General features: G+C 52.2%; 1 protein-coding gene across 1 annotated transcript in view; it reads right to left on the bottom strand.

Moving 5' to 3' along the window:
- RPTOR (regulatory associated protein of MTOR, complex 1) overlaps positions 1 to 20,930 on the bottom strand; it is a 400,798-nt gene that overhangs the window by 12,401 nt on the left and 367,467 nt on the right. Inside the window, exons 28-31 of the mRNA XM_011933231.1 lie at positions 10,761 to 10,866; positions 5,641 to 5,755; positions 4,072 to 4,196; positions 1,912 to 2,016 (exon numbers count right to left, since the gene is read on the bottom strand). Of these exons, the coding sequence (XP_011788621.1) occupies positions 1,912 to 2,016; positions 4,072 to 4,196; positions 5,641 to 5,755; positions 10,761 to 10,866 (451 nt within the window). The remainder of the gene's footprint in view (positions 1 to 1,911; positions 2,017 to 4,071; positions 4,197 to 5,640; positions 5,756 to 10,760; positions 10,867 to 20,930) is intronic.

Below are 20,930 nucleotides of genomic sequence, written 5' to 3'. Positions count from 1 at the left end.
GCCCGTGTGTGACCTCAGGGAGCCCAGAGCTGCCTGCTCCTCCGCTGGGAGCTGGGGGCGAGGGCCCGTGTGTGACCTCAGGGAGCCCAGAGCTGTGCCTGGTGGCCCCAGCCCACAGCTGACACGGCCTTCGGGGACCGGGGCCTGGAGCTCTTATGCCTGGCGAGACGCCTCTGCTGCCTTCCCCTGTGGTGAGAGCCTCGTTCTCTGACCCCAAGACCCATGAAGTGCAGCACAGGCTCCTGCTCCGAAGGAAGCACTGGGGGCGGTCTGGGCTGAGAAGGCCACTTCTCCTCAGGGCTGCTTCCTGATCTGTAAGCTGGGTTCTGCTGTCCTGACCCGGACAGACTGAGAGCCCGTGGGACGGCACAGGCTGCAAGTCTAGTTTTCTGCAGCGTGGCCCAGGTGTGGATGTGTGGATGCTTCTGGGGGGGTCTCAGGGACCCCGGGGCCAGCCAGGAGTGGATGTGTGGATGCTTCTGGGGGTCTCAGGGACCCCGGGGCCAGCCCGCAGGTGCATCCTTCCAGCACTGCATTTCTGGCAGGTCTGAGCCTTGGACAGGGTGGGAAATTTTCACAAAAGCAAACCAGAGAAAGGGCAAGGCAGAGCCAGGGCTCAGCCAGGTGCTCCCGCGCTGAAGCCCAGCTCCTTCCACGGCACCACTGCCTCTAAGCGACCCCAGTGATCTTTCCTGTCTAGCAAATGACACAGTGTCACCAAACTTGGTCTTTCGGAGACGCACACAGTGGCCAGTGAGTGGTCTGACCCCCAGGCTGGCCATCCAGCTGTCTCCCGGGACCCCTCCCGGACCAGGGCCCCGGGCTGGGGCTCACCTCTCCTGCTCTGTCCCAGGGAAGCTGCCATAACCCAGAAGAGGGTTGCCTCATGGGGGAAGCAGAGCCTGGAGATCAGGACAGAAAACAGGAAAGGGCCTCCGTGGAGTGTGGGGTGTGGATGGTTTATTCTGCCGGATGAAACTTACAAACATGGCTGCATTTAAAAAAAAAATCCCACATTCCAGGAAATGTCCACCCTGGAGCTGTCCCCATGACGTCCCCTGAGGCACGTGAGGGTTGGCATCTCCTGGGACAGGCGCTTGGACAGAAGGGCAGAGACAGAGCCATGTGACCTAGGGCAGAACCAGGGCAGGCCCCACATGGACGGCTGACCACAAGGTGTAAGGCCACATCCACAGGCTACAGACGAAGACACAGAAATCACAAACTGACAGGAGCCGGCAGAGGGGCCGGCGGGGTAACCGTTCACTCTGAGCATCGCCACTGAAGGGCGATGACTCCCAGAGGCGAAGGCCTGGCGCTGCGGAGGGGCCTCTGGAAATCCAGACCCCAAAGCCTGACCCTGGGAGCCTCCTAACTCCGCCTGAGTCCTTCCAGAACGAACTGTGGGCCCGTGCCCCGGCCCTCGTCCAGGCCACCCAGCGGTGCAGGCAACATGCAGAACTGTGCCCAGAGCCGACACTGCAGCCGCTGCATCCCTCCAGCCTGGGCAGGCCAGTGAGTGCCTGAGGCCCCAGGTGGCCATGTGCACCGACCAAGGAGGAGTTAAATTTGGGCCCAAAGAGCGTGTGATGCGGGTCCTTTAGGCCCTGCCGGCAGTGATACTGTCCCAAGCAGCACCTGTCTGCAAGCCAAGGACGAAGGCTAGGGACGGGGCACCCACACGAGTGGCTGACCATGCCCAGGGCTGGGACTCCGGCCAGGCAGTGCACTCAGGGCCCTGGGGCTCACACGCTTTCGGGGACGTGGGTGGGGAGCTGCTGCTTTAGGATTCTGGGGAGTCCGAGGTGGAGCAGCCTGTGTGGAGACAGCCCCTGAAGGGCTTTGGAACTTCGAGTGTGCCCGCAGCCCTGGGGGCACATTCTGCTCCGGGGAGGAGCAGGGCAGACCCACCTCGCGTTGTTGGCAGCATGTCCGAGAGCCCCTGCCACGCGGTCACCATCTCTGGGTTCTTCTCCAAATCAGCAAAATTCTTCCAGACCCTGATGGCACCATCGTCTGGGGAGGGAGAGAGGGAAGGATGTGAACCAGGCCTGGCGCTGGCCTGGCCTGGGCTGTGTGTGTGGGGGTAAGAGCCCTTCCTGGTAGTCGTGCTGCAGGGACCCTGGGCGGGCAGCTTGATTTGCTGCCCATGGTTCCAGATCTCTGGGTGCCCGCCGACTCGACTCTGCCCTCAGACCCACATCTGGGTGAGCCAGCAGGAGGAGTCGCAGTCTGGGGGATGGGAGACCACAATCCGGTCTCACCCTGGCCACAGAGCTCAACTCTGAGTGAGGTTTGGCTGCCCTGGGACCTGGCGCTGCCCTTTCCTCCCTCCAGCTCTAGGGCATCGGGTTCCCTGGTGGGGAGGCAGGCGGGCAAAGCTTGGTTGGGTGGGTGGGGCTGTGTTTTACCCTCTGGTGAGCCAGCCTGTGCCAGGAAGCAGAACGAAAGGCCAGCTTCACAGAGGACACCCACACCCTCCGCCCCGTTCCTCTCTGTGCTCCACAAAGAAAGCAGCCTTGACTTGAAGGGACAATGCAGACGTCTGGACTCTCCGCCTAAGAAGCGGGCATGGACGCAGTGCCCTGCTCTTAGGGGCTTAGAATGGAGCAAACGGCCCTCTGCGTCCTCCAGCAGATGGGCAGGGAGGTCAGCTTGGGTGTGCGGAAAGCATGTGGGTCCTCTGAGCCTTCCGGGAACCCCGCCCCCTGGCCTTGCTAGCCCCTCCTGCGTGGCCCTCAGGTGCTCTTCAAGCCCCAAGCTGATTGCCCTGGTGGACAACAGCCTCGCCTCCACCCGCCTGCCTGTCCCGCTCTCCGCTCTCCATCCCACACAGCGAACGCTCCCAGTTCTGGAGCCGGGGGCCTTCTACTGCTGTCTGGAGCCTGCTCTGTAAAGGACCCTGGCCCTGCCCCAATGCCTGCTCTCTCAGCCAAGGAACTTCCCTCTCCCGCTGGTGCTCAGAGATGCTCACATCTGGCCTCTCTGAAACTGTGGGCTGAGCCTGGCTGGTCCCTTGCCCCCTCGGCCCCAACTATACATCTCCTCCTGGTCACATCTGACAGCTACAGGGACAAGGACGGGCTTTTGACATGGGTTGATGTTACTTGGTCCTGAGGTGGCAGTGCTCAGAGGAGGCGCTGCATGAGGACACGTCCCCATGGCCACGTCCCTCACCAGGAGCCCACAACCATGCTGAGGGCTGTGCACTTGCCAGCACAACCAACTCGACACTCTCAGAGGCTCAGGTGTCCAGGGGCTGGAGCTGACAGGGACAGGCTGGGTGGGATCTGGGTGTCTGCCTTCGCTTCTCTCAGCCGTGCTGGCCTCTCCCGCCTGCCTCCCACCCAGTGCTCTCCAGTCTCTACAGGAAGTACCGCGTGACTGACGGCAACTTCTCATCAGTGACAGGCAATGGACTCATGTTTTCAAAGTGCTAAAGGAAAACGACTGTCAACGTGGGGTAACTGACGTGGAAACGATTGTTCCAAAGTGAGAGTGAAACTAAGACATTTCAGACCCCCTCCAAAAAAACCCCCCCCAAAACCCAGGAAAACCAAAACCAGAGTGAGACCCACTATGGCAATGAACCACTGGTCAGTGACCACGACGGTCAACGATGTCCTTTTGGGCACAGGACGGGACCGGAGGAGGGTGAGTGCCAGCTCCCGGCGGGGGCAGCAACTGGCAAATGAGCCACCGATGCCAGGAGACAGGCCGGGGAGGACCTGGCACATGTTGCGGCTTGGGGCATCCTCCCTGATTCTCGGGTGTCACGTGGGACCCACTCGGTCTCTCACAGGGGTTTAAGGACAGAGGCTGTTCCTGGTGCTGGAAGGGCCAGAGGACCGAGATGAGAAGACAAGTCCCTGGAACCCTGAAGGACAGGGCCATCTTTGCTTTCCTCTGTGCTGCTGAAGCCCTTCCCTCATATACCTCCCACTTCTGAATGAGCAGGGCTTTCTGTACTTTCTGTAAGTTAGATGTGCAAACGCATCTCAGGATCGCACGCCCTCCCCGCCACTCCTCCAGACTCTGGGTTCTGATCCCGGCTGCGCAAAGCCCGCTCACCTGTGGCCGTCAGCAGGAGTGAGCAGTCCTGGCCGTTGAGATACTCCATGGCAGTGACCCTTGTGTACCGAGGGTTCCCATTGTGGAAATAGTCCAGCTTCTCCCCTTTCTCCCAGTCCCAAAAGCTTAAGGGAAGAAGAGAGGAATAAAAAAGTCATTAGGAAACTGCAAACCCAAATTACAGTGAGATACCTCCTGAAACCCGCTGGGACGGCTGCTATCAAAAAACCACACACTACAGACGGGCACGGCGGCTCACACCTGTCGTCCTAGCTACTCGGGAGCCTGAGGCAGGAGGACTGTTGAAGCCTGGGAGCTCAAGACCAGCCTGGACAACAAAGTGAGACCCTGTCTCCAAACAAACAAACAAAGAGAGAATAACGGTGCTGGCAAGGATGTGAGAAATCGGAGCCACAGGCTGTGTGGGTGGGAAGGGAAGAGGATTTCCTGTGGAAAACAGCCTGGTGGTTCCTCCGAAAATTAAACAGAGCATCACCATATGGTCCAGCAATTCCACTCTGGGCGTATCCCCAAAAAACAGAAAGCAGGGACTTGAAGAGACACTTGTACACCAATGTTCACAGCAGCGTTATTCACGACGGCCACAAGGTGGAAGCTGCCCAGGTGTCCACGAACAGATGAGCAACGAGACAAAGTGTGGTCCGTCCACACGTGGAATATTACTCAGCCAGGAAAAGGAAATTCTGACATGTGCTATAGCTTGGAGGAATCTTGAAGACACTACATTGAGTCCAATAAGCCAGACACAAAGGGCCAAATCCCGGGTGACTGCACTGGTATGAGGCTCCTAGCGTGGGCCACTTCAGAGAGACAGAAGGTAGAACGCTGGCTCAGGCGGATGCAGGAATGGGGAGCTGGTGTCTGATGGGGACCAAGCTTCGGTTTTGTGTGATGAGAAGGTTCTGGAGACCAGTGGGGGTGATGGTCGCCTAACAATGTGAATACACTTAATGCCACTGGCTGTGCACTCAAAATGGTTAAAATGGCAGATTTTAGGCTATGTATGTTTTACCACAATTTTTAAAAAGAGAGGAAAAAGAAATGGAGGTGTGAACCACAGGGATTTTACAAACTCTAAAAGGAACCCCACCCACTGTCCTCCCCGATGAAGTGGGTACTCTCTCCATCACGTAAGGGCGACACTTGCTGTGGGTTAAACTCGCTTCTCTCCTGGGGCACCTAGCGTCTTCTCACTGCTTGTCTATCATATACTCGCTTCTGTGGGCAGGGCAGCAAGCCGGGCCCCCTGTGTACGCCTCTATTACAAGTGTGATCGGGGAGCCCCTGCCACTCCCCTGTGACCTCCAGGCAGGACTCCGGACTGTCTTTCAGTGACAAGGGCAGAGCCAGGCCCGGGGCAGGTGTGGGCGGGGCTCGGTCAAGAGGAGAAGGTGAGTAGGGGCGTTTCTCAGGAAACAGTGCTAAGGGCCTCGGGGTGAGTGTCTTGCATCGGCTTTTCAAGGAAGAGGAGTGGTGATCAGGGGTGAACAGGGCATTGCTGGGGCTGCCGGTCAGCCAGAAGGGAGGTCTGACAAGCACAGTGCATACCAGATGCTGTCCTTGTCGGCTACGGCGATGCACGGCGTGAAGGGGTGGAATTTCACCACAGAGGGGACGCCGGGGTTCCTGTTCAGAAATATTTGGTCGTCCAATCTCGTAATGCCTGTCAAAAGAAACACACAAGAGTGGATCCAGGAGCCAGCGTCTTTTCCCCTTTTAAAAAATTTTTTAAAGACAGAGTCCTGTTCTGTAGCCCTGGCTGGAGTACAGTGGTGCGATCATGGCTCACTGCAGCTTCCACCTCCTGCTTAAGCGATCCTCCCGCCTCAACTGCACATAGCTGGGGATATAGGCGTGTGCCACCACACCTGGCTACTTTTTTGTTTTTTTGTTGAGACAGGGTCTTACTATGTTGCCTGGGGTAGTCTCAAATTTCTGGGCTCAAGCGATCCTCCTGCCTCGGCCTTCCTAAGTGTTGAGATTACAGGCATACTTCCAGCCAGTCTTTTTTTTTTTTTTTTTTTGAGATAGAGTCTTGCTCTGTCGCCCAGGATGGAGTGCAGTGGCGAGATCTTGGCTCACTGTAACCTCCGCCTCCCAGGTTCAAGTGATTCTCCTGCCTCAGCGTCCCGAGTAGCTGGGATTAAAGGTATCCGCCACCATGCCCAGCTAATTTTTGTATTTTTAGTAGAGATAGTGTTTTGCCATGTTAGCCAGGCTGGTCTCGAACTCCTGACCTCAAGTGATTCACCCCCCTCGGCCTCTCAAAGTGCTGGGATTACAGGCGTGAGCTACCATGCCCAGCAAGCCAGTCTAAATTTACAATAAATATATTCCCAATGTATCTTATCATGGCTGACGTCAATACCTTGTGGACATGGAAAGGCACAAAGCAAGCAGAAGAAAAGCAGGGACTGAAGGGAGGGGCCTGACCACCTGCTGAGGGGCAGGCACATCTGGGCTCTCGGGCGATGGCAGCCACTGAGTCCCCAGAGTAAGGGCCCAGGGCCCTGGCTGCAGGGTCCATGCCTTTGCTCAGAACCCCCAAAGCTCCTGATGCCGAGCTGGATACGCGGAAGCATTCAGCCGATGCTTGTCAGCAGTGGTCAGGTTCATATAAATTATTTGGGTCAGATTATATGAAGAAACTGCTAAAGGTTTCAGAATAAGCTGGGTAGGGCTCTGATTCGTAACAGACTTAAGGAGGAGACACGGGTGTGGCCACCAGGATCCACACTGCAGCCAAAGTCTGGGGGTCTTTCAGTCTAGAAAGATGACAACTCTGAAATTCCTTGATTGAGGGCTCTATTATAGAATCACAGATTTAACAGAAGGGGGGAACGTGGACTTCACCACCAGGCCTCCGAACACGAGCACTAGGAAGTAAGTCCCTTGTGACTCTGAAAGGCTTTGCTCTAGAAGGAACCATAAAAGGAAGCTAAAAATGCAGAGGGCGTCAAGATGGATCCAACACATCTTGGTGACTGAGAGGGCAGCGGGGGTCTGTGGGTACACAAGCCTGATTGTCTGATCTTGGTGACTGAGAGGGCAGTGGAGGATCTGTGGGTGCACAAGCCTGACTGTCTGATCTTGGTGACTGAGAGGGCAGTGGGGGGTCTATGGGTGCATGAGCCTGATTGTTGCAGTGCCAGGGACACAAGCTGGCTGCCTTCTGGACTTGGCTGTGGTCACCTGCGTGGCCTCTGGGCAACCAGGAGGGTGTCTTGGGGACCCCCAAGCCTTCCTCAGCCGGAGATACAGCTCCAGGTGGTGCAGAGCGAAGCCACCTGGCTCTTACTAACCATGTCCTCACCTGAACTTCTGGTCTGGCCCGGAGGACCGCATGGCCCAGAGGACCGCGTGGCCTGGAGGACCACATGACCCGGAGGACGGTGTGACCTGGAGGACCGCGCCAGCCTCAAGTCTTCCTTGTGGGGAGTGGTGGGCTTGTGCTCTGTCTGGCAGGAAGTGAGGCAGCCAAGTATAAAGTGGTCCCCAGAGAAATTTCCACTGGCCTGCACACTGGGACAACAGTGGGGAGCCATAGAAGTTGGTGCCCTTTGCAGAGGGAGGAGCCCAGCTCTCCCAATCCGGGGTAGAACCTGGGATCCAATCTGAGGCGGGAAGAGCACCAGCAGGACTCCGGCTTTGCGGGGAGGCCCTATTTTCGGTCTTTTCCTTCTCATCCTTCAAAGTGTCTGGGAGCCTAATTTTTCACGGTTGTGTGACAAGGACCCTGTTTTTAGCTGAACTAAAAAGTCCTACAACAGAAGGAGCCTACCCTCGGGGCACAAGGTCAAAGCCGTGTGACTTGGGCACTCTGCTGCAGGCCGCTCTGAGCTGGGCTTAAGCACAGCCAAGGCCACCCACCCCCAGCAGCTGACAGCCCCTCCGCTTGTGCCTGGCACTGTCCAGGTGGCACCAGGGCCACGGCGTCTGTGGGCTGAAGTCTCGCTGATGCTTGGTGTGTGCACAGCACCTCGGTGAGCTACTCTGTTTCCAACACTGTCAGTCCCCAGCTTCAGTCCTTAAACAGCAAACACCCAGAACCACGGAAAGGAGAGGAATGCCAGGTTGCATAAGGAGGGTCCGCACTCACAGAGGTGGGCAGGCCTGAGGCCTCTGGTGTGGCAGCAACACCGTGTTACCCTATGGTCCCTCCATTCGCAGCTGCAGGGATATTTGGATGGAGTTTGGGCATAATCTAAGCACTGAAAGACAAAGGGAAACCCCACCCAACCCGTGCGTTCGGTACGTTTGAAAATCAGTGCGTGACGGCCAAGGTCGTGAACGCTGCCCAGGAGAAGGCTGAAGAGCCGGGCAGGGGCCTGTGTGGCACAGGGCTTTCCCAATCCCACCTCCTGGGCAACGCTGACTTCTCTGGTTCTCATCCATCCACAGGCATCAGTTTCTCCTTTTTCTTTTTTTCTTTTTTTTTTTTTTTTTGAGACGGAGTTTCACCGCTGTCTTGATCTCCTGACCTTGTGATCCGCCTGTCTCGGCCTCCCAAAGTGCTGGGATTATAGGCGTGAGCCACCGCGCCCGGCCAGTTTCTCCTTTTTCTTAATGCTCACGTCTTTCCCAGCACACAGTTGGCTGTTAAATGAAAATAAACACCTGCACTGAATCCGAATTCCGAGGACAGAGGACAGGGAGGAGGGCGCAGCCTCACTCCTCAGTGGCTCCTGGTGCTACGCCTGCTGGCACCGTCCCCTGTGTCTTCAGGCCTCATTTGCTGGTGTCTCCAGCGGCTCACAGCTCCTCCTTTGTGTGTCTGGACAATCTCTCTCCCTTTTTTCACAAAAAGAACTCTCAATTCTGGTTCACAAAGATACTCTTTTTTTTTTGTCTAGAAACCTCCGTTTTGGGTCTTGAATGCCAGCTGTTTCACACCCTGCTCAATTCTGACCACAGGCTCCAGGCCAGAGCATCACCTTGGCCGTCAGGGGCCAGCTCATCTTCTGATGTTGAACTGTGTGAGCCAGACTCAGCTCCCAAGCCTGTCTCAGGCAGCAGGCAGCCCCCGTGTGCTGGCCATCCCAGCTAGCAGGCTGGGGGGTCCTAGAGAACCGCTAACCTCCAGGAAAACGGCCTCCTGTCACCACCACCTGGAGATGGCTCATCCAGCAGGGTGGTCTGTTCTCTCTGCTGGAGAAAGCCATCCTGGCTGCAAGGTTCAGTGGCGGCTGCTGGGGCGGCATGCACCGGATGGCAACATGGGATGTTTAAACCTGGTCTGCCGCCAGCTCTTCAGATACACAGAGGGCTACAAACAACTACAATTAGCTTTCGGCACAACAGCCACCGTCTGTGTTAATGTGAGACGAACCCCAGGCCTTTACAGGGAGAGCTGTATGGGAACAGCTTCAGAAACGCTGCTGGTACCAGAAGTCAGCAGTCTCTTCGGTGCTCAGCAGAGCAGAGGTGTGAGCCGGGCCTAGGCATGCTCGCTGAGGATGAGCTCACGGCGCCTGTGCTGCCTGCAGGCAGGGCCTGGACAGAGTGGGCAGGTCCCTCAGCTTTGGCAGGAGGGATGGTATCTGTCTTACGGGTCACCAACCCCAACTTCAGAAAGTAACCCCAAATAATCTTCAGACTTTTACAGGACAGAGACGCAAAGTCAGAACAATAAACCCGCACACTGGGGTCAGAGTCCTCGATTCTTGATGGGGCTGATTTGGTTGGCGGCAGTTTGAGGTCCCCCAGCCAGAGCTGGCTCCGTGGTGGGAGCCCACGGCCGCGGGGGCAGGGGAGGAATGCGGAGACACCACGGCTGCTCTGTGCCCTCAGTGTCCTCAGGGGGGCCACAGGGCTAGGCCTGGGCCCCTGTACACTCCTGGATTCTGGGGAGAGGCCACGGTCCCTGGGATGGGGCTGCCTGACACCCTCATTGCTGTGTTGACTCTCAGGGCCTCCCTGCTCCCCACAGTCTCTGCCACCGGGGTCGCCTGCAGCCCGGATCTCTTCCGCAAGGAGCCCCCTCTGCTGTCTGTGGCAGCACACACTGCCCCCTCCTGGGCTGCTCCCTGCCCCTCCACTCTGGGTGCAGCTGGGAGAGCAAATGATGAGGCAGGCGAAGGGGGCATTTGGCATCTGGTGGCAAATCTGGGAGAAGGTTTAGGAGAATCATGACTGAAGTGTTGGGTGACAGAGCTAGCCACCATTTCAGGGACAAGGTGGAGGCCATGGCTGAGGAAACCAGGGCCTGGCATTTCCAGGGAAGGACACGCCATCTGCAGGGCCTGGCACAAAGACACCTGTCCGGGTGGGCAGATGTGGGCTCTCAGGGGCCTTCCCTTCTGGAAACATCAACGTGCAAAGTTCCGCTTCCATGAGTTCCACCTGTGCTGATAATCCTGCGGGCTAGGGGCTGCCCTTGCAGGGGAAGAGGCAGGGTCCTGGGACAGCCCCTTCCCAGGCGGTGGCTGGGCTCCCACCCGCCCCGCCCCACACTCTGGGCTGCAGAACCTTGAGTGGCAGCAGCTTCATCTCCACCAGCCTTGATGTGCTTATCTGCAAGGGAGACGGGGTGCAGGGGGCGGGCCTGTTGTGGACAGTGGATGGCTGGAGAAGGTTGTGCGTGGGCTGCGGGGGGCCTGCTCACAGGGGCCCTCCCCCAGCCCCTACCCGCGGAATGAGCCCCTGGCTGGCTGTGTGGGTGCCCTTACCCTTCTGGATGACTTGCTGGGCCTGCCTCCTGACGCGGCTGTTTCGCAGGAACCGCCACTCCCGCTCCTTGCGGATCTGACTCTCCAGGTCGTGCTCTTCTGGGATCTTCAATAACAGAAAACACCCAGTTAAGCCCAGCGATGAAATAGGGTCATCTCTCGGTACCAGTGGGGTACGGGTTCCAGGACCCCTCGGACAGCAAAACCTGTGTGGCTCAGTCCCCGATGTGAAAGGGTGTGGCACCTGCGTACAAGCAGCACGTGTCCTCCGGCACACCTCAAACCTGAGCTAGCGTGCTCACCATACCTGATACAGCGTCAATGCTGTGTAGATAGCTGCTATGCTGTATTTTCAAAATTTGGATTATGTTTTGTTGTATTATTTTAAATTTATTTTTGTTATTTAAATTTGTTTTTTTATCCAAAATTGGTTGAATCTGCGGATGCAGCTCCTGTGGACATGGAGGGCTTGGCTGTAGTTATTTTCAGATAAAGGCACCTCCTCAAAGGCTGAAGGCTTTGGGCTTCTCGTCTGGCGGCGCACCCGAGACACAGGCTGTTGGTAGGTCCCACATCTGCTACAAAACACATTGCTGGTCCCCTCCCCGGAGCTGGGAGAGGCGCTCTCCACACCTGTGTTCGCTAGTGTGGGGGCTCTGAGACCCCTGAGTGAGTGGCCTGTAGGTGAGGCTGACGGGTTGATGGGAAGCAGGGCCTTGGGAAATGCCTCCCCAGGGAATGGGGGGTACTGAGGTCAGCACTGAGCAGCAGGGCAGGGGGCACCGAAGTGCCACTTCAAACACTGACAACACAATCAGGAGGCAGGTGCGCTGGAGGAGACACTGCCTTTATTCTCTCTCTAATGCCAAAGGGAACCAGGCAGCTGGCTGGAAGATGAGGGAGGTTACGAGACAGGAGGAAGACAGCCTCACGAGAGGCGAGGCCGGGCCCTGAGAGGGTGCGGGACCTTCCTGGGCAGCAGAGGGCGTGCCGCTGGGCTCCCAACGGTAGAAAAGCTAGGAGGGTGCTGAGCTGCAAGTCTGGCTGGGGTTAAACTAACTCGTGAGAACTTTAGTGCCCTTCCCTAACAAGACAACTTCAGAAAGACCAAGTTAATTTTCACTTGAAATTTGCAGACGCTGGACATCCTGCTGTCCTCTCTTCCCTGAGCAAAGGTCCTCGCTTCAGGACCTGCGTGTGCGTGCCTGTGTGTGCGTGTGCATGTGTGCGTGTGCGTGCATGTGTCTCTTTGTGTGCACGCACATGTGGGTTGGGGCATGCACGTTCAGCGTCTAGGAGAGGTCCATACTTGGCAAATACTAACTAGGATTTAATCGACTTCACGCAGGAGGATGGCCACTTGTCTGTGTAACACAGATGCATTTCCTTAAGCATACATTGACCGTTCCGTCAATCTGGCTGAGTCTGTTCCTTGCTAAGAAACTAAGACTTGTGAAGACCCAAAATACAAAAGAAATGAAATAAACAAGATAAGAACCCTAGTTCCTTTTGGCTAAAAACAACTCTGTCTCGACAAAGGAAAAAGCCTGCATTAGTTATTAAAAAGTCGCTTTCTCTAATAGAAGAAATGGGAATAAAGACTACAGCGCCTGGCCACGTTTGTGTCCCTGCACGTAAATGTGGCAAGAAAATGGTTTCTCCATGTGGAGTTTTAGGCGGTCATTGTAGGTGGTTATTATGTGCAAATGTTTACACAGCATTCTTTGTGTCTCCTTCTCCAATGCTTTGTGTCAGCTCTGATTACAAAACAGAAACAGGCAGACCCCAAACCTTGCATCTGACCCTGTGCTCACGGATGGCTGTGGCTCAGTTCCTAGCATTTTACCGCTCTGCTTCCTTCTTTTTCTTCTTAAAAGTCAAAAACCACACTTGACAAAGCAGCCACAACACAGCAAAAAAGACATCCAAACCCGGAAACAATAACCACAAAAGGTGTCAAATGGCTCCCTCCGCACATTTTCTGGTTTAGAAATAACCCCACAATGGCAAATGGGATAGACTGTGGATTCTTAACAACCGGTTTCACTTTATGACAATCCTGAGCTTATTAGAAAAGAAGTGACAAATGACCAATAACATAGACCAGTAACAAGAAAAAACCCACGGCCGAAAGACGCAAAGCTGCAGGAACAGAGATATTGCACTTGAATGAGACTCGGGCTTGTCTGGGAATAAATTAGAGGAAGAGTCTAAAAGGCACTTTCGAGCGGGAAGGGAGAGGAACCCGATGGGAATTCCAGGTCCTTGGCCCGGCACTCCTTGGCCCTGGGTCTGAGCTCGGGCAAAGAATCCAGACACTGGGGGCAGACATGGGGCAGCTTCAGAGCCTCAGCTTCAAAGACAACAAAGACGAAGACTGCAAGGTCGAGAGGGGGCCCGTGCCAGAACAGGGAGGGGCACCAGGACGCCTGGAGACAGGAGCTGAGGGGTTTCAGGTGGACTGGCATTTCTCCTGTTGCCATGGCACTGCAAGGGCCCTCTCCCAGCCCAGGAGCTCTGCCTCTAGGGGTAGGTGGCTGCCACTTCCCTAGTCTGAGCTCAAGGAGAGAGCACACAGCCTTCCCTCACAGCCCTTGCTGGGCTGGGAAGAGACTTTCTGAACGGGAACTCGGTTCTGACACCACCCCCAGTGTCTGTGTCAGGACAACCAGCCATGACCACGAGGGTCACAGGACCAGCAGAAGTGGAGTTGTGGTGTGGGGCAGGAGGCAGAGTGGTGGACGGAGAGGCCAGGGGAAGGCAGAGATGCCGTGGAAGACGCGGGCACCCTCCCTGGGAAGCCAGGATGTGACCGCCGCTCAGCACAGAGGCAGCAAATGACACTGCAGCTCTTCATCATCGGCCTGTCACCTCCTCTCCACCTGTTTCTCTTCAGGCTGAATAAAAACTTTTCAGTAAACAAGGGCCCAGGCCAAGTGCAGGCTTAGCCTCCCTGTAAACAGAGCTCCTGGAGGCTGTGGGTGCCGCGGATCCTGTCACATGATGAGGATCTTGACACTCCTGTTCCTCACACCTCTTGGCTTCCACTCAGACAGAAACCAATTAAGATTCTGAAGCCTCCCACAGAAGCGTCAGCTGAGAGCCAATGAAACACAGCTCCTTTCCTGTTGCAAAGAAAAACCTGGGGCTCAGGAACAAGGGGAGATTAGAGGGTCCCCAGAAGATGGGAAAGCAGCAGTTTGGGGCAGTTTTGGGGTAAATCCTTATCTGTGGAATCTGGGAGCCCTAGGGCTGAGTCTTACTTTCAATCTCTCTGAATTTAGAAAGTTTAGGGTGCAGGGGATACAATTCAAAACAGGTACATGACTATCAAGATTGAGAGAGACTTGGGTGAAGGCAAAAGGGGAGCGGAACCCACGGGAAAAGACTGCTAACACATTAAACGCTTACGCTCCGAGCTCCCTCCCTGTCCACCCACTTAGCGTCTGATTACCTGAAGTAAGGGCAAATTTGCCTCTGTGATGTGCTTTTCCCCTTGATGCTTTTCATGATTTTCCCCACTGTTTAGCAACAAACTATCCCCCTCCCCACTGAACAGTAAAGTCCCCCTTGGTGAACAGAGGCAGCGGAGGAGGTGGAGGAGGAGGAGGTAGTGGTGTGCGTTGTGAGTCCACAGGCAACAGAGCTGATTTGATTCTGCCAATGTCTCGTGTGCATTACATCCAAGGACACAGCCTTTGCGTTACCACAAATCGCCAAGCTATGGAGCAGGGAGAAGCTCTGGATGAAGCTGGGAGCTTGCTGCGCGCATTCACTCCAAAACACGCGTTTACATCATCTTTCATGTGACTTCAGCACAAGAGGGAAAACAGTCTCTTCTCCCCGTAACATGAGGTTGATGGAGATGTAATTCACGTACAGTGAATTTCACCCTCTTTAGGTACAGGCAGAGTTTTGACAAATGTTTACGGTCATATAACCACCCCTCAATCGAGATATAGAACAGCTCCATACAGTTTTGCCTTTCCTGGAATGTTATATAAATGGATCGTACAGGATGTGGTCTTTTGAGCAGCTTCCTCCATTTAGCATGATATACTTGAGATTCATCTGTGCCACTGCATTTATCAATAGTTTACATTTTTTTCTGATGAGCCTTTCATTATACGGTTACATCAGCTTCCCTCTTTACCAGGTGAAGGCAACTTGGGTTGTTTCCAGTTTTTGGTAACTATGAATACAGTCACTATAAATACTCACATACAGGTTTCTGAATGAACATGTTTTCACCTCTCTTGGTGAATATCCAGGAGTCGAATGGTTGGGTTATATGGCAGGTGTATGTTTAACTTTGTAAGAAACCGACAAACTTTTCCAAGGTGTCTGTAGTATCTTGTAGTTGCAGTAGCCAAGAATGAGGTATTTTTTCAGATGCTCTGTGTCCCTTGCCAGCACTTGGTAGATTTCAAGATCCGAGACATTCTAACAGGTGTGTAGCGGGATCTCGCGGCAGGGATCCATACTTTCCCGTGATTAAGATCCTTAACAATGAGCATCGTTCCATGTTCTTATTTGCAACCTGTATATCTTCTTTGGTGAGGTGTCTGTGCAAATCTTCCGCCATTGTTTTTTAATTGGGTTGCTTATTTCCCTATTATGGAATTTTGAGTGTTCTTTATGTGTAACAGCCACAAGATCTTTATCTTATGTGTTTTATAATTTTCTTTCAGTCTGTGACTTGTCTTTTCATTTTCTTAACTGTCTTTAAAAAGCAGTTTTTGGCCAGGCGCAGTGGCTCACGCCTGTCATCCCAGCACTTTGGAAGGCCGAGGTGGGCGGATCATGAGGTCAGGAGATCCAGACCATCCTGGCTAACATGGTGAAACCCCGTCTCTACTAAAAATACAAAAAAAAAAAAAAAGATTAGCCGGGCATGGTGGCGGGTGCCTGTAGTCCCAGCTACTTGTGAGGCTGAGGCAGGAGAGTGGCGTGAACCCGGGAGGCGGAGCTTGCAGTGAGCCGAGATCGCACCACTGCACTCCAGCCTGGGCGACAGAGCGAGACTCTGTCTCCCAAAAAAAAAAAAAAAAAAAAAGCAGTTTTTGGTTTTGATGAAGCCCAACTTATCATTTTTTTCTTTTTTGACTTGTGCTTTTTGCATCTTATTAAATAAGTCATTGCCTAACCCAAGGTCAGAAATATTTAGAAGTTTTATAGTTTTAGGTTTCACACTTAGGCTGTGATTCACTCTGAGTTCATTGTTGTATAAGGTGTGAGGTATGGATCAGGTTCTTCTGCTTTTTTTTCTTTTTTTGGCAAATGGATGTTAATTGCTCCAGTACCAATTGTTGAAAAGAGTATCTTTTCTCCACTGAATTGAATTGTTCTTGCACCTTTGTTGAAAATCAATTGAACGTATTTGTGTAGATCAATTTCTGGGCTCTCTATTCTGTTCCATTGATCTATGCGTCTAACCTTTCACCCACCAATCCCACATCATCTTGATTACTTTTTTATAGCAAGTCTTGAATTAAGATAGTGTGAGACTTCTAACTTTGTCCTTCTAGTTCAAAATTGTTCTGGTTATTTTAGTTTGCTTTTCCCCACAAATTTTAGAATAAACTTGTTGATTTTTACCAAAAAAATCCTATTGGGATTTTGATTGGGATGGCAATGATCTATGTATCAATTTAGGGAGAACTGGAATCTTAATATTATTGAGTCTTCTACACCAGGAGTATGGTCTCCATTTACTTAGGTCTTTTGCTTTCTTTCATCAGTGTTTTATATTTTCCAGAATACAGATCTTTCACATATTTTGAAAAAATATTCATACTTAAGTATTTCATGTATTTTGGTGCTATTTTGAACAGTACTGATGTTAAATTTCAAAGTCCAATTGCTCATATGGAAATACAACTGATTTTTGTATAATGCCTTTTCTTTTTTTTTGAGACAGGGTCTTGCACTGTTGCCCAGGCTGGTCTTGAACTCTTGGGCTCAAGCGATCCTCCTTGCCTTGGCCTCCTAAAGTGCTGGGATTACAGGCATGAGCCACTGTGCCTAATGATGCTGAGGACTTGGGAATCTGTGCTTTTTATTCTTGTGATATCTTTGGTTTTGATACAGAAAAATGCTGCCTTCATATACTGAGTTGGGAAGTGTTCACTCTTTAATTTTCTGTGACAGGTTGTGCAGAAGTGGTATTATTTCTTCCTTAAAGGTTTGGTACAGTTGCTAGTGAAACGATCTGGGTGAGAAGTTTTCTGTGTTGAAAGCTTTTAGTTAAAAACTCATTTTCTTGGCTAGATGCAGTGGCTCACGTCCATAATCCCAGCACCTTGGGAGGCTGAGGTGGGACCACTGCTTGAGCCCAGAAGTTTGAGACCAGTCTCAGCAACACAGCGAGTCCCCATTTCTGTAAACAATTTCAAAATTAGCTGTGTCTGGTGGTGCATGCCTATAGTCCCAGCTACTGGGGAGGAAGAGGTGGGAGGGTCGCTCGAGTCCAGGAAATCGAGGTTGCAATGAGCAATGATTGTACCACTGCACCCCAACCTGGGCAACAGAATGAGACCCCATCTCAAACAAAACAAGAAACCTTCATTTTCTTGAATAGACAGGAACTATTCAGGTTATCTCTTTGTTACTGAATGACGTTTGGTAGTAATCTCTTCCAAGGAATTTGTCTATTTCATCTAAATTTTAGAGTTTATGGACACAAAGTAGTGATGGAAGGTATTGCACTGCCGAACCCCAGCTTGGGCAACAGAATGACACCCCATCTCAAACAAAACAAAACAAAACAAGAAAACTTCATTTTCTTGAATAAACAGGAACTATTCAGGTTATCTCTTTGTTATTGAATGACATTTGGTAGTAACCTCTTCCAAGGAATTTGTCTGTCTCATCTAAATTGTAGAGTTTATAGGCATAAAGCAGTGATGGAAGGTATATTTCTGGGCTCTCAGTTCAAATTCAATGACCTATATGTCTGCTCTTAAGCCAATGTCATAGTGTGTTCATTAGTGCAGTTATGTAGTACGTTTTGAAATCAGGAAGCATGAGTTGTTTAATTTGTTTGTCTTTTACAACATTTTTCTTTTGTGTTATTGTGGGTCCCTCACGTTGCAATACAAATTTTAGTATCAGCTTGTCAATTCCTGCAAAAAAGCCTGCCAGGGATGGTACTGAATCTGTAGAGCTATTTGGGGAGTTCTGCCAACTTCACGTTAAGTCTTCTGACCGATGAATGTGTTATTTCTTTCCCTTTATTTAACTCTTCTTTAGTATCGTTCAATAATGTTTCAGTGCAAGTCTTACATTTCTTTTGCTAAGTTTATTCCTAAGCATTTTATTATTTTTGCTGACTGTAAATGAAACTGTTTTCTTGATTGCATTTTTAGGGTTTTCATTACTAGCATAGGGGAATCGGATCCAAACGGTTACTGGATATTGAGCTTGGGGGTACAATACTGCTGCATTGGGTTTTAAGTTCTGATACTTTATTAAACTGGATTTCGAATGACTTTCAATATGCAGAATCATGTCATCTGTGAATAGAGATGGCTTTATTCTTCTTTCCAATATGATGTTTTATTTCTTTTGCTTGCCTAACTTCCCTGGCTGTAATTTCCAGCACAGTGTTGAAGAGAAGTGGCAAGAGAGGATATGTTTGTCTTGTTACCTTCTTTTGGGAAAGGTATTTTTGAGTGTACAGAATTCTAGGTTGCAGTTTGTTTCTTTCAGCACTTTAAAGATATTACTGGACTATCTCTGTCTTACACCGTTTCTAATGAGAAATCTGTGGTGATTCTTGTCCTTGTTCCCCTGTAAGTAATGTGTCTTCTGCTCCAGAGGTCTGCAAGGTTTTCTCTTTATCTTTGGTTTGTGGTGGCTTAGATATGGTATGTCCGGCTGTGTGTATATGTGTGTGCACACGTGCATATGTGTGTGTGTCTGTATACATCATGCTTTGGGATCTTTGCTGGATCTGTGGTTAGATGTTGGACTGCTTTGTATTGTCCTGAATCTCTCAGATGATCTGCAATCCTGTTTGTTTTTTTCCCACTTTTTGTAATCTTTGTGTTTCTATAGATCTGTCTTTAAATTCACTGATTTTTTCCTTGGCTATTTGAGGTCACAGATAAGCCTCTAGGGGGGCATTCACTTGACTCTTAGTCTCCAACTCTCTGCTGGAATCCCTCATCTGTTCACGTATGTTGTCTGCCTTTGCCATTAATGCCTTTAGGTCACATTAATCTTGGTTATTTCCACTCCATCTCTGATAGTTCCAACATCTGGGTTGCCCTTGAGTCTTTCTCTGCTTTGTCTCTTGATGGCGGGTGTGTTTGTCTTATATTTTTGGGGTATCTCATAATTTTCCTTTGTTCTTTTTAGTAGACATGGGGTCTTGCTGTGTTGCCCAGGCTGGTCTTGAATGTCTCGGCTTAAGTGATCCTCTTGTCTTGGCCTTCCAAAGTGCTGGGATTACTGGTGTGAGCCACCATGCCCAGCCTCTCCTAACTTCTGAATGAATTCCAGACTTCATGTGTAGAATACCAGAGACTGAGGTACATATATATACACATGTGCATGCCTGGAAATGGGTATGCCTTTATTACTGGACTGTTAGAGAGCTCAGTCAATCCAGTGAGGCACTGAAATGGGCTTGGATTTTACTGCTGCTATGGTGACACTCAGCACACGGCCAGCTTCCGATTCCTCTCACACTACCACCCCACCTTCCCTTGGTTTTCAGCTTTCCTCGTGTGTCTGCACCTTAGGGGGCTTCTCTCTCTATGCCCTTGTGCCTCTGCTAGAGCTCAACTGCTGTGCCTGCTGCCTGGAGCCTGCTGGCCTGGTGGAGGGGTCTGAAGGGCTCTCTGCTTGTTGCTCTGGCCCAGACTCTGACTGAGGCAGGGCCTGTGTCTCTGCGTCTTGGGGCGGAGCCTTCTCAGTGACTCTGCCCTGCTCCCTGCAGTGTGCCACACGTGGCAGGCCCTTGCCCTGCTGGAGACGGAAGGTTTTCCTTTGCTGTTCTTCTGTGGCAGTGGGTCTCTGCCTGTGCTCTGGGGGCGACAGGGTTTGCTGCCTTTCATCAGGAACTGCACGTTATGTTCTGTGGGGAGCAGGACAGGAGAGCCTGCTGCAGGTCCACACCTCTGAGAGTGCTCTTCTTGTGACCGCCAATCTTCCGGTGACGGCCCAGTGGACGTCCATGGCCCGTGCAGCCTGTGGCTCCTGAAGGTTCGAGATTCTCCACTGCGCCACGTTCAGTCTTGCACAATCCACTGCCAATTTCAGGTGAGCGTTTCTCCCCGCCGGCCCCTTCTGCTCTGCTGGAGGCAACTGGCGCTCACGGCCCAGCTCTCCTGGAGGCACCTCTTCCCTTCCCTGCTGGGCAACTCACTTCCCTGCCACCTCAGTTCTCTGATGGGTTCAGGAAAAGCCAGAATTTTATAGTTTTTCTGCTCTTTGCTTATTTCCAAGGTGGGAGTGGTGCTCTTTCCAGCTGTCTACAGGCGGAGGTGGAACCAGGCTGGGGCCTTTGCCAGAGCAATGCTTCCCACACACTTGAGGCCGAAGGAACTGCCCACAGGACCCTCTGCACGTGTAACCAAGCAAAACCAGGATAAAACTCTCTAAGAACGAATGGTTAGAATAACTATGTATTTAATTTAAACAATACTGAATAATCACAATGTTCTCTAAAACAAGACTGTCTGACTTGGCTGATAAACCTGACCCCTGACTGTTTAACACTCAGCAGTCGTTTACCAGACAGGCGCTGGCACTACGGTCAAGCGTGACACAAGGTGACCAGAGTGGCACCACACGGTCCCTGCCCTGGCTGCCAGAGGAAGCCGTCCTGCTGCTTTGGAGACTGTGAGCACCAGAGTCCAGCTGGTGGTGGCCGAGTGGAAACAAAGTCAGAGAAGCTGTGTCTCCCAAGTGCGTTCTTCACGCAGCTTCCATCCAAAACCAACGCCTCATTCTATTCTGGTCTTCCTGGAGGGGAATCGACCTATCCATTTGCTTTCCTTCTGAACTTTCCAGGAAAGAACAGGAAGCACCCATTTTAGAAGCTGCAGCTGGGGTGGAGCCAGCTGTCCTCCTGAGGCGGGTGAAGCCCACAGCAGACTGAAGTGGATGAGCTGAGGATGAGCTGGGATGAGCTGGGGATGAGCTGGGGATGGGCTGGGGATG

The sequence above is a fragment of the Colobus angolensis genome, unplaced genomic scaffold (genome assembly GCF_000951035.1).
Source record: "Colobus angolensis palliatus isolate OR3802 unplaced genomic scaffold, Cang.pa_1.0 Scaffold1, whole genome shotgun sequence".
Lineage (NCBI taxonomy): Eukaryota > Metazoa > Chordata > Mammalia > Primates > Cercopithecidae > Colobus > Colobus angolensis.
This window is presented reverse-complemented; position numbering and strand designations above follow the sequence as displayed.